This window comes from Neophocaena asiaeorientalis, unplaced genomic scaffold (assembly GCF_003031525.2).
Source record: "Neophocaena asiaeorientalis asiaeorientalis breed wild unplaced genomic scaffold, Neophocaena_asiaeorientalis_V1.1 scaffold111, whole genome shotgun sequence".
NCBI classification, from domain to species: domain Eukaryota; kingdom Metazoa; phylum Chordata; class Mammalia; order Artiodactyla; family Phocoenidae; genus Neophocaena; species Neophocaena asiaeorientalis.
Window position 1 is genome coordinate 505,714 of NW_020174994.1, and position 11,902 is coordinate 517,615.

General features: G+C 44.5%; 1 protein-coding gene across 2 annotated transcripts in view; it reads right to left on the reverse strand.

The window, feature by feature from the left end:
* The window catches only part of SLC27A2 (solute carrier family 27 member 2), a 57,050-nt gene extending 46,409 nt beyond the window's left edge, over window positions 1-10,641 (reverse strand). For both annotated transcript variants that reach the window (XM_024761899.1, XM_024761900.1), the window contains exon 1: window positions 10,088-10,641. In XM_024761899.1, the coding sequence (XP_024617667.1) occupies window positions 10,088-10,565 (478 nt within the window). In that variant the 5' untranslated portion in view covers window positions 10,566-10,641. The remainder of the gene's footprint in view (window positions 1-10,087) is intronic.
* Window positions 10,642-11,902: the final 1,261 nt, after the last annotated feature.

Genomic DNA, 11,902 nt, shown 5'->3' on the forward strand with positions numbered 1-11,902 from the left:
CCTTGCTGCTTTCAATAATTTTTCTTTGTCTTTAATTTTTGCCAGTTTGATTACTATGTGTCTCGGTGTGTTTCTCCTTGGGTTTGTCCCGTATGGGGCTCGCTGTGCTTCCTGCACTTGGGTGGCTATTTCCTTTCCCATGTTAGTGAAGTTTTCAACTATAATCTCTGCAAATATTTTTTCTGGTCCTTTCTCCTTCTGGGACCCCTATAATGCGAATGTTGTTGCATTTAGTGTTGTCCCAGAGGTCTCTTTGGCTCTCTCATTTCTTTTCATTCTTTTTTCTTTATTCTGTTCCACAGCAGTGAATTCCACCATTCTGTCTCCCAGGTCACTTATCCGTTCTTCTGCCTCAGTTATTCTGCTATTGATTCCTTGTAGTGTAGTTTTCATTTCAGTTATTGTATTGTTCATCTCTGTTTGTTTGTTCTTTAATTCTTCTAGGTCTATGTTAAACATTTCTTGCATCTTCTTGATCTTTGCTTCACCTGGATCATCTTCACCATCATTATTCTGAATTCTTTTTCTGGAAGGTTGCCTATCTCCACTTTATTTAGTTGTTTTTCTGGGGTTTTATCTTGTTCCTTCATCTGGTACATAGCCCTCTGCCTTTTCATCTTGTCTGTCTTTCTGTGAATGTGGTTTTTGTTCCACAGGCTGCAGGATTGTCCACCTACCTTCTTTTAGAGTTCAAAAGTTCTGGAAGCTGGTAGTCCAAGATCAGGGTACCACAAGGGTCAGCTTCTGGTGAGAGCTCTCTTCCTGCTGTACAGATAACCAGCTTCTTTCTGTGTCCTTACATGGTGGAGAGAGTGGCAGGCAGATTCTTAACCACTGCGCCACCAGGGAAGTCCCTACGTCAATTTATTTTCAACCTCCATCAGATCAGCTCCTCCCTTTTGTTGCTCTTCTCTCCTAACTCTTCTCTCCTCTTGTATTTTGACTGCTCTGTAGTTCTTCAGTATTTTGAGAAGATCATCAAAAATATTACTGTTGTAAAAACAGTAACTGGAGTGCTAATGTCCCTTGCCAATGCCTTGGTTCAGACCCTCATTATTTCCTAGCTAGATAATTACAGTAGCCTCCTGACTGATCTCCTTGCCTCTAACCTCTCCCTGCTTCCAATATCAGTGACAGCACTCCCAACTTCTTGTTCCTGCCCTGTTTAAAATCCTTCAATGGCTTCCTTTGTGACAGAAGCCACTCTCTATGCAGTGTGTGAGGTCCTGAGGTCCTTCACAGTCTATGGCCCCCTCCCCGACTTTTCTGATGTCATCTTCTTCTATCTACCTCTTGTCCCCTTTCCTGTAACCGCACTGATCTATGTGAAGTGAGTGTACCCATAATTCTCACATCTTACTATCTTTGTCCAGGTGATTTCATCTGCCTGGAATGCCCTCTGGTTCCCGGTCACTGTGAAAACTCCTGTTCATCCTTCAAGACTCAGCCTCTTTGTACTTAGCTCTATGGCCCTCCCACAGGAGTTTGCATATACTTCTATCACATGTGTTCAGTATGTAGTGTGACACGCTTCAGTTCTTTTTCTCCTCTATTTGACAGTGAAAATTTTGAGGTTAAGGGATTATAACATAATCATCTTGGCAACCCCTCCACCACTAGATAAGTTCCCAATAAATGTTTACAGTTGAAAGAATCTGCACAAAGTATTATATTAGTCAATGTGGAAGAGACAGAGGAATAAGGTAAAACTGTTGATTTTAAAGGATTTAGATATTGCAATACTGTGAGTTTATAAACCTCTAATAAAATAAAATGCAAAATTAAATCATTTTTGTGATAGAGGTATGCCTTGTATACAAGTAAGGGACTACAAAAGCAAATTAAAAACAAAACAAAACTTCTATTGCTACTTAAAGAATTAAGAAATCTTTCTCCCTCTCTCCCTTCACCTGAGACTGAGGCTACTGAGTTAAATCGTGTGTTCATAAATTACCGGGATTATTTCTCACTCCTTTCCTCTCTCTTTCCCAACATTTATTCAACATCTGTTTAAAGACTGTTCCCTATGTGCATGGTTCTAAGCATTGGATACAGCAGTGAGTAAACCAGATACTGTCCCTGTTTTCATAGAGCCCAGGTCTAGTGGGGGAAGAAACAGACAAAGAAATAATCCGTTAAAATAAGGTGTCATAGGTGTCACAGGAGGGGAGGGAGGTGGTGTTTTGGAAGCATAGGGGAAGGGCACAAAGACAACCCATAGGAAGTGTTATCTAAATTGAGATCTGAAGTGTGAGCAGGAGTTGGCAAGATGAAGATCCACGGAGATCAACTGAGCCTGTTTGTAGCTGAGGGGACAGCTTATGCAAAGACCCAGACGCAAACAGCATGGTGCTGAAGTAGTTAAAAGAGGATAAAGCTGACTGGAGTGTAGAATGGGAGGGAAGGAAGGTTGGGAGAAGAAACTGGGATGTAGGTTGGGACCAGGTTCCTGGCTTAGGTCAGTTAAATGGGTTAGAGGGGGCAAGACCAGAGGTAGAGACACCATTTGATAGAGCAAGCTTGTTTGCATTAAGGTAGCAGCAGAGGGTAGAGAGAAGTAGATGCATTTTAAAGATGTTTGGGAGGTAGAATAGACTGGATTTGGTACCACTCTTGATGAGAGAAAAATTAGAGGTCAAAAGGGACTTTAATTTTTTCTGTACTTTTTTAAAAGAAAATTTACTCAGGCATTAGTGATATATCAAAAATTAATAATAGTAATAGTAAAAGTAAAAGGAGATGTAATTAAGCAGGTATCATGCTTGATCACAGTTCAAGCAACTTGGCAAATTGTATCCTCTACTTCCCTCACGTTCCTACCTGGCCTTCTGCAGGCTTTTGGTTTGTGAGCCCTGACCTTTCTTAGAGGTCAGCTTATGTGAAGGAAAGGCCATTGCCCCTGCCCAACACAATTTCCCTACATGGCTTCTGGGCTGTTGGTGCAGAATTTGCATTTGGACATTGACTTGAGGTTCCAGTGGCTCGCCAGCCATGTCAGGGCCTACCTCATATGTCCTATGGTAGCAGCCTTTCTTCCCTTAAACTAAAGATGCTAATATTTATATAAACATATCTATACACACACATATAAACTGAAATTTGAAGGGACATTCTGGATGTGAATGCAACTCATTAACTATGTATTTGATATTTAGTTTCTTTTCTAAACATGATTGGGCCCCATGTTTTCTGCTTCACGCGTGTATTTTTTTTTTTTTTGTAATTCTTACTTTAAAGTCTGCTTACTTAAGATAAAAGTGGCAATCAACAGGGACATGTAAGATCAAATAAATCTACTTGTCGCAGGTTGAGCTCCCTGGGACTCTGAGATTTGTGTGTAGGAGTGCTCTCAGGAATGACACCTGTGGGGTTGCACGGGAGGTAGATTGGATAGAGGGAGAACTTACACTGTGATGCAGTCACACAGTGGCCTCCCTCAATTGATCCTACAGGGACTCTGGGCCTGGGATGGCCCTTCAGGTTGTCCCAAATGAAGTGAAGTGGATTCTACCTCCGTGCCTGCCCACCAACCAGTCATTGGATGCAGATTAGGGGTGGTAGTGCTTGACCTTGGGCAAAGCAGCTTTCTTCAACCAAGGGCAAGCCCTGGAAAGGCTCTTAGCTGACAGCTGTCAGCTACCAATGCTTTCAGCAGCTAAGGAATGAGTACCTCAGTTCTGGAGTGGGGATTTGGGCAGCATATCACAGCATCCACCACAACTTTCATTCTTAGTGATAAAAGATTTACAAATTTCATTTGTGGAGAAAAATTTGTATAGTAGCTTTACATACATCACCTCGCATAATTTTCACAATGACCCTGTGTTATAGATGATGGTAACCCTGTTTTTACAAACGAGGACAGAAGTTCAGCGAGTCTATGTATGGAAGGTTATATACAAAATGAAAAGAATTATACCAGGCTTCTAGGGGTCCCACCTCCTTGTACTAGACATTCAAGTTCAAGTTTTGGTAAAGTGCCTTGATTTTTTGTAAGACACTGTCTACTTGACATGCTCAGTGCTGGTTAAAGCATGTGGATCTGCCTTTACATAGTAATATGGATAATCCCTCATGCATTTTTTGATTGAAGAGCATAACCTTAAGCTTTATGAAAAGTAGGATTCAAGGAAAGTTGCCTAAAGGGTGCAGAGTGGATCTGTCACTTCTTCATTAGTCTAGACTGAAATTATGGATGGCAATAGAACCTCAGAGAAAGTAGTACACCTTTGGATGATGGAAAATCGACTGATTATGAAATCACTGCTCCCCCTTAAAATTCATTTTGTTAAAAAGTAAAGAAAATAAATCAGGGTAGCATAGGAATTTTCCTCCCTCACCCATAACCTTTTTTTTTTAAAGAAGGGGCAGAAGAGAAATTTCTGAGTACACAGGCCCATTCCTAGAAAGCAGGGGGAGAGGGCAGGTGGTGAGCTGAATCAGTCTTCATCATCAAAGTGGCAAGATGCTACTGGCTAAACCTGCTGCTTTTTGATAGGAAAAGCATTCAGTCTAGCAGCTTGTTCTGCTATTAGATTGCCTCACTGAATGGGTAACTGACCAAGTTAGTTAAATAAAACACCCCAGGAATGTTTACTAATAAAGTAAGATCTGAAAAGAAGGCAATGAAAGGAAATGGGTTTTGATCAGAATTTCAGGATGATGTGAAATGGTTGGTGGATGAACAAATCAGAATTGAAGACTTATCTTTTCTTCACTCAGAAAGGCAACTGAAACAAACTGGTTCTAACACAGCCCTTAGAGGCTGAAAATAGTTTTAAAAATACCATTTGTAACTGTGATTTTGCATTTCTATCCCTGGCAGTTTGGAATTATAGTAATTAATAACCTAGTGTCTAGTCTTTACCTCAACAAGATGTGCTAGAACACCCTTCAAATAGAGGCATGCATACCCTCCTCTTCCCCACAACACAAAAGCACCCTGAGGTCAAAAAGATGTTTAATCAAGGTTAAGTCCCACTAGGAGTAACCAGATTTTTAACAGGGAGATACATACTCATCTCATATTTATATAATTATATAATTTCTTAATATTATTTTTCATTTCTCTCAGTTAAAGTGTCTTGCGTTCTAAATAGCCCTGGAATCAAGGGTAACGGCTCGTCATGAGGTTACCAGGTCATTCCAGGCCTTACATAATTATAATCATTTGATATCCATAAGCAACCAAGTCACCTGTTTACTAGTTGTGTGCTTCCCTATTTCTCAGAGGCTGTGGGAGGGTCCTTTTCAAACACTGGCCAATTACAGTCCTTATGCAGAGTAATTCAAACGCTATCCTTCTTCGGATTCAATAACATAAACAGCTGATTTAGAGTTAATTTTGTTTTTACCTCTTCACTCCCTTCTTGTTTCTAAACAAGAAGATAAACTGATAACCATTCCCAAATATGCCAGCAATGTGCTCCTTTGTTTTTGAATGGAGATGTACAACCATCCCCCTTGCCACCTTTAGCAGGGCAAGAAGAAAAATTTTAGAGAACATCTTTAAGCTAGCTCTCTCTTCAGAGCTTGGGTTACTTGGCTGGGATCCTAGCTCTTGAATATACTCCTCATTGGATGTCTGGGTTTCTGTCCTCTACCATCCTAGACACAGACTCTCCCCAGCCCATCCTGTGCTCATCACCAGCTCCCTCTCTGGCAATGAGTCCCAGGGAGAGCACCTCTCTCTTGTAGCCCTCTGCCAGAAGTAAACTGGGAGGTAAAACAAGTCTGTGGTAAGGAGAGGCTGGGCCTGGGGGAGATTGGGTCTAAATGGATTTTCTCAGATTAGGATATATTTTATTTTTTTAACATCATTTTTCATGCCGTCATGCCCATCCCAATAGTTCTTAGACTTTGGAGATGAAAGCCTGTTACAGCCAGCCAAAATGATGGAACTCATTAATGCCACAAACATTTACTTATTAGGGCATTATTCAAAGATGTATGAGAAAACTGTAAGCCGTTGAGACAAAGTGCATTGAAGCAACACATCTAAGTTACTCCTTGGGCAGCCCAGAAAGAGGAATGGAGACAGGATATCTCTATGCCCTGATCCTTGAATAAGTTTGCACTAGAAAATTATCTCATTGCATGGAAGTGAGGCCACTGCTGTTGGCCATTCCTTGGGCTCTCTGAGTCCCTATTTTCTCTACAGTAGAGTCTCTTCAGTAAACAGCTTAAAAATGACTATTATTTAAGTCCAGCCTGCTGTTGTCCTTACATAGTAAAACTCTTTCATGAAGCATCTCACTGGTGTTGGGGACCTGATGAAAACTGCCTCTGGGCTCCTCTTGCCTAGAATCCCCCCTCTACAAGTGCACTTGCCCAACTCTGTTGTCAGTGTCCCCAAGAAGCCTTCACCCTCTGCTCTTTTTCCTCCACAGCACTCGGTAGCTCTCCCAGCATACTTATCACATTCTCCTGGGCATCACAATCATTTGTGTATATGTGGCTTAGTTCTTCTACTGGACTGTAAGATCCTCGAACTAATTCAGCTTCTCTCCCCATCCCACCATGGCAACTAGCTTATACCTTGCGGGGACTCTCTAAATATTTCTTGATGTGATTTCAAAATTGTTGTGCCATCTGCTTTTCTCCATCTAACCTCAAAAGTTTGTTTGATGAGAGTTCTCCTTGGTCCTGACACTAGTTTTAGAATGTTCTCCTGTTTTGGAACTTTCAATGATGCAACACTTTTGAAAGCTATTGGAAGCATTTTATCTTATCACATTGTTTAAAGGAGGTCCAATTTTATTTTTCACAACCCTGAAAAACCAGGTCAAAGATAATCTGGAATATTTTATAACCTCTCTGGATCTCAGTCCTGAAAGACATAGTATCTTTGTTACTAAAGCCTTGTACAAGAGTAGTGCCAGCACTGGGGGAGCTGTGCATGATTATGTTGAGCTGTGGAATGCAGACCTGGCCAGTGAGCTGATGAATGAGTTATTCTTCCAGTAGAAGAGATAGCTTAGCGACAATCTTAATGCTAGCATAAATGGAAACAAAGCAAACTTACTATTTTGGGGGCCCTTTTGGGTGTTTAAAAAATTTTTTTTTTACAAAACATCCTATGTTGTATGAAATTAAATATGGCTTGCTGTTTTACCCATATTCTATGTTTGGGAAGTTGCTTGAAAAACTACTGGCCCAACAAATTGGTTTCTATCAACTACAACATTATGTGGGTTTCAATAGCTGAAGGCAATTTTTCCATGTGATTACATACACCGTACCCTTCTATGGAGAAGGATCCTGAAATGTACCACAGAGAGAAAATTATATTCTCTGGGAGATGGGTGGTTCTGTTTGATTCAGGGAAGTGTTTGTGAGTCTTTGGTTTTCTCTAAGTATAGTAAGTTCTGATGAAAAATTGGGTACTGAAATGCCTGATAAGGTTGAGCCCTGTTAAACTTTGTGAAGAGTCCTCCAAATTCATGACAAGTGGATCAATCTTCATCATAAATACCACTGTGCCAGTCCTTTATCTACACTCCAGAATTTGACAGATAGCTGAAACTCAAGAGCTCTTACTAGCCCATGAGCCCTGAGGCTGAAATTCGAAGTAAAGAATCAAACCCTGTTGAACTGTCACCCCTCTAACATTTCTAAATCTTTTCATCTTTCTGTACCATGTTCAGATGGTGTAATAGAATATAAAAAGTGTCCCAGAAGTGAGAAGAAAATTGGGTTCTGTCCTCAGCTCTCTCTGACCCTAGGGAATTGATACCACCCCTCTGGGCCTTTGTTCATTCAACTATTAAACAAGTGGGAACTAGACTGATTGTTTCTCAAAGCCTAGTCCTTAGATGATTTGCTTCAAAATCATCTAGGGGTGGCATGGGGCTTGCTATAAAAATACACTTTCCGGGGCCCCACTACAGTCCTGCGAATCAGTGTTTTTGGGGGATGAGGCTCAGGAATCCTTTTTTTCTTTTTTGAAGTAAGCTTCCCAGGTGATTCTTACGCTCATTAAAGTGACTCTTCTAAACTTTTTATTGCAGTATAACACACTTGTTAAGAGTTGGAGGATTATAAAATTAGAATATCTCTAAGATTCTTTCCAACTTTAAAGAATTCTAAGAATCAGTCCATTCAACACATTTACGCATGGGCACATTTATTAACAAGCATGCAACTTTGGACTCTGTTACCCCCTTTGCAGATCAGAGTTGCAGATCAGAGTGTAATTCTGCATGCTGTGTAATGGTCTCTCAGTGATTTGGAAAAACAGAATGTTTTTCAAATGTGTGGCCTCTCTCAAAGGTCAGTTTACTGTAGAGAGTGCCGTAGGTCCATTGGAAAGTCTGTTCAAATTTGATCTGAATGTCAGAATTTCATTATACTTTCCATGTACACTGACCAAAGCATAATACTCAATGACAGAAGACTGTTGCCTGGGCGGGAAAGGAGATATCTGGCTGTATTTCTGATTTGATTACAGAACCAAACTCTATTATAGTCATTTAAATCCAAGCTTCTTTGTCAATAAAACTCCCAGTCTTTGACCTCCCTCACAGAGGGCCTGGGATAATACGCAGGTAAAAAGTATTTAAATTCCTCCTGAAGTGGTACACAGATCGCTGTGCTAATGAGTTTCCTCTGAATCAACTGGTAAAGTAATAGGCTTAAGAGTCTTCCAGTTACTAAATAGTGAAGTTGTCTCTTTTCCCAGGCAACTAGAAATCGTTGGGAATTTTCTAGGAAAAGCCATCCCCTTCAAATAATGTGGCTGCCTTTAAAATTATCCCCCTGCTTTTAAACTTTTATACAAAGCCTTCATTTTTTTGGGGATTGTTTATTTTATGCCCTATGAAACAGGTGTGTAAGCTTCCTGGTTTCCCACAAGTGAATAGACATCTCATCTTTGTGTGATACTAGGCGAACTCCTTAGCTTGCGTCAGTTTCCTCAGCTATGAAATGAAGGGGGAGAGCAGATGGATGCTTAGTCTCTTCCAGCTCTAACACTTTCCATTCATGTAGAGGAAGGTAGCGTAACGTAGGGAAAGTCATGGGCTTTGAAACTGGACAGACTTAGGTCGGAATTTTAAGTTTCCTCAGTTGTATGGCAGGGGGTAATGATATGTTAGTTCTCAGGGTTATAAAAGCATGTGGGATAGGGCTTGGCACAGAAAGACATTCCAGAAAGGTGAGGCTTCCTGGCTCCCTATCCTCCATGGCTTTTTGCCTGCACCTGGTTAGGCCTCCTCTTACTGATAGAGTGAGAAGCAACCCACTGGTCCTTATTCAAGTGCAGGGACAAGATTTCTGGGAAGGGAAACCCAGCAGTCCTGTGGGTAACAGGTTCTTGGTTTCTTCCTGAACTGGTGACCACTGGGGCATGAAGTTACCATTTTGGGTCTGGTTGAAATGTGGCAGGAGGTAACTACAGAACCAAAGGTCACTGTTGCTATAGATGTAATGGGGGCTCACCAGAGCCCGCAGCAGGTAACCAAAGTCTTCTCCCTGGGGAGTAGGTGGGGTCACCTTCTCTCTGCCGTGAGAATCCAGGGAGGCTAACAGCATTTGAGAGTTGGAAGCAGACTTGAAGACCATTAGAGAGGAGGAAACCGAGATACAGGGAGGGAAAGTGACTTTCCCATGATCACACAGCCAATCAAGCAGCAGAGGTGAGAACAGTCTCTCTGGATCCTCCGGAATTCACACTCATGACCCTCTGCATTTCAACGCAGATGTTGTCAGCCCTGGTTAAGAGCTTGGATTCTGGAGGTAGATAGATCTGGTTAACCTCCTCCTCTCAATTCTGTTATCTGGGGCATAAGACTCCACCTCTCTGGCCTGAGCGGTCTCAACTATAAAGCCAACCCTACCCGTGTGAGCATTCACAGCCAACACTGTATGTGTAGTGCTTAACAAAGGGTCTGGCACAGTCAGCTTCCACGACAGAAGGTTCTAATGATCATTAATTGGCGTTTTCAGGAAGGGCTGCCATCCCTTCCCTCTACACCTGCAGTTCCGAGCCGAACCCCACCCTCTCCTAACCCCTACGCCGCCACGCTGCAGCGGGCTCGTCAAGGCGCGGAGGAGCCCGGTGCCAGGGCGTGGCGGTCCCCAGGCTCACCTGGCGAGGCCAGGAGCACCTTCGCCCCGCAGCACTGGAAGCAGTGCAGCAGGGACTTGCCGCGGATGTTACAGTTGAGGCACGCCATGGCACAGCCCAGCTTGGCCAGCCCCAGCCACAGCCATACGTAGGCCGGTTCGTTGCCCAGGAATATTGCCACGCACTCTCCCTGCCGGAGGCCGAGGCGGTCGCGCAGCGCCCTCGCCACTTGGTTGCTGCGTCGGTCCACCTGCACGTAGCTGAGCGTCTGGTCGCGGAAGATCAGGAACGGCTTGTGCGGGCTCTGCTGTGCTCTCTCCAGAAAGGCGTGGAGGATGGTGCGCACCGGCCGGCGCTGCCCATAGCTGCGCACCTGCCAGGCCATCCTGGCCAACCGCAGGAAGTAGCTCACGTCCTGGAAGAAGTAGGGGGAGCAGAGGTTCACCAGTAGCGGCAGTAGCAGCACCCCCGCCAGGACCGCGTAGATGACGGGCAGCATGACGGCGGCCGGGGCTCCAGGTCCCTCGAGGGCAGAGGGCGCGCTTCGGGCGTGCAGCACGGCGGCGGGGCGGGCTCTGGGCGGACGACTGGCGGGCGGCACAGGGGCGCTCGGCGAGGCGGGGGCGACGGCGGAGCGCCTGGGCTGCTGGCACCGTTGCGTGCTCTCGGGCAGGTGGAGCGGTGTCTGGGCTGCCTGGGTTTCAGGGCACGACCGGCCGGCTGAGCCCGCCCCCTCGTCGGGGTGCAGCCACCTGCGCGCCAGGCCCGCCCCTGCGGTCCTCCCAAGGCGGGGAAGGCGGCTCCGCGGCTCACTGGGGCCTCGGCCGCCTCTCGGCCCGAGTCTGGAGGTCTGGGGGCAAGGCTGGACTACCCCGTGGTGTGATCTTATCAAAATGGTGACCGTAAGACACCTTAGAAGACGCTGAGAAGATTGGAGGAGATAATGCAGGCGCAGGGCTAGTGTTATTCATTGCTGCCCGAATAGAGTGCCTTATAGAGACGACAGATTGTTATTATCAATAGAGAACCTTCTAAGTGGGAGACGGTCCTATTAGTAGCGGGCACCAGGTGCCACTGCCAAATCAGAATTCCATCTCTCCTTCCTGGTCCTGGGGGCATTCCGCCTACTCTCTGTTTCTCACATTTGCTTTCCGACACCGCGCACCCCGCCGGACCCCGCCCAACCCCCAGGCTAATTGCCAGGAGGGCTCTTGTGACAAAGAATTCAGGGGTGAACAAAAGCGCCTGCGATTGCCGCCTCCCGCTCATCCCAGCCCCTGGGCAGTGAGTGAGGATGGGACGCTCCAATCCGAGACGTCCCTTCGGCCCAGCTAGCCCAGATTAAGCTTGAGGTAGCGCCACACTGCCACATGAAACCAAGTTCCGGTGAGGTTTTGATTAGTTATAGTACGTTGTTCTTTAAGTGATCTCCCCTTCCCCCCTCCTTGTATGTTGAAAATTCTCAAGTATTGTCAGTCCAGTTCAATTCAATTTACTAAGTGGCTCCGTGAGAAACTAGCACCAGAGGAAATTAAATAAAAGTTATTGGCATTTCTCAGAAGCCATTTCTTTTCTTTTTTTAAAAAATACGTCTTTATTGGAGTATAATTGCTTTACAATGGTGTGTTAGTTTCTGCTGTACAACAAAGTGAATCAGCTATATGTGTACCTATATCCCCATATCCCCTGCCTCTTGCGTCTCCCTCCCACCCTCCCTATCCCACCCCTCTAGGTGGTCACAAAGCACCGAGCTGATCTCCCTGTGCTATGCGGCTGCTTTCCACTAGCGATCTGTTTTACATTTGGTAGTGTATATATGTCCATGCCACTCTCTCA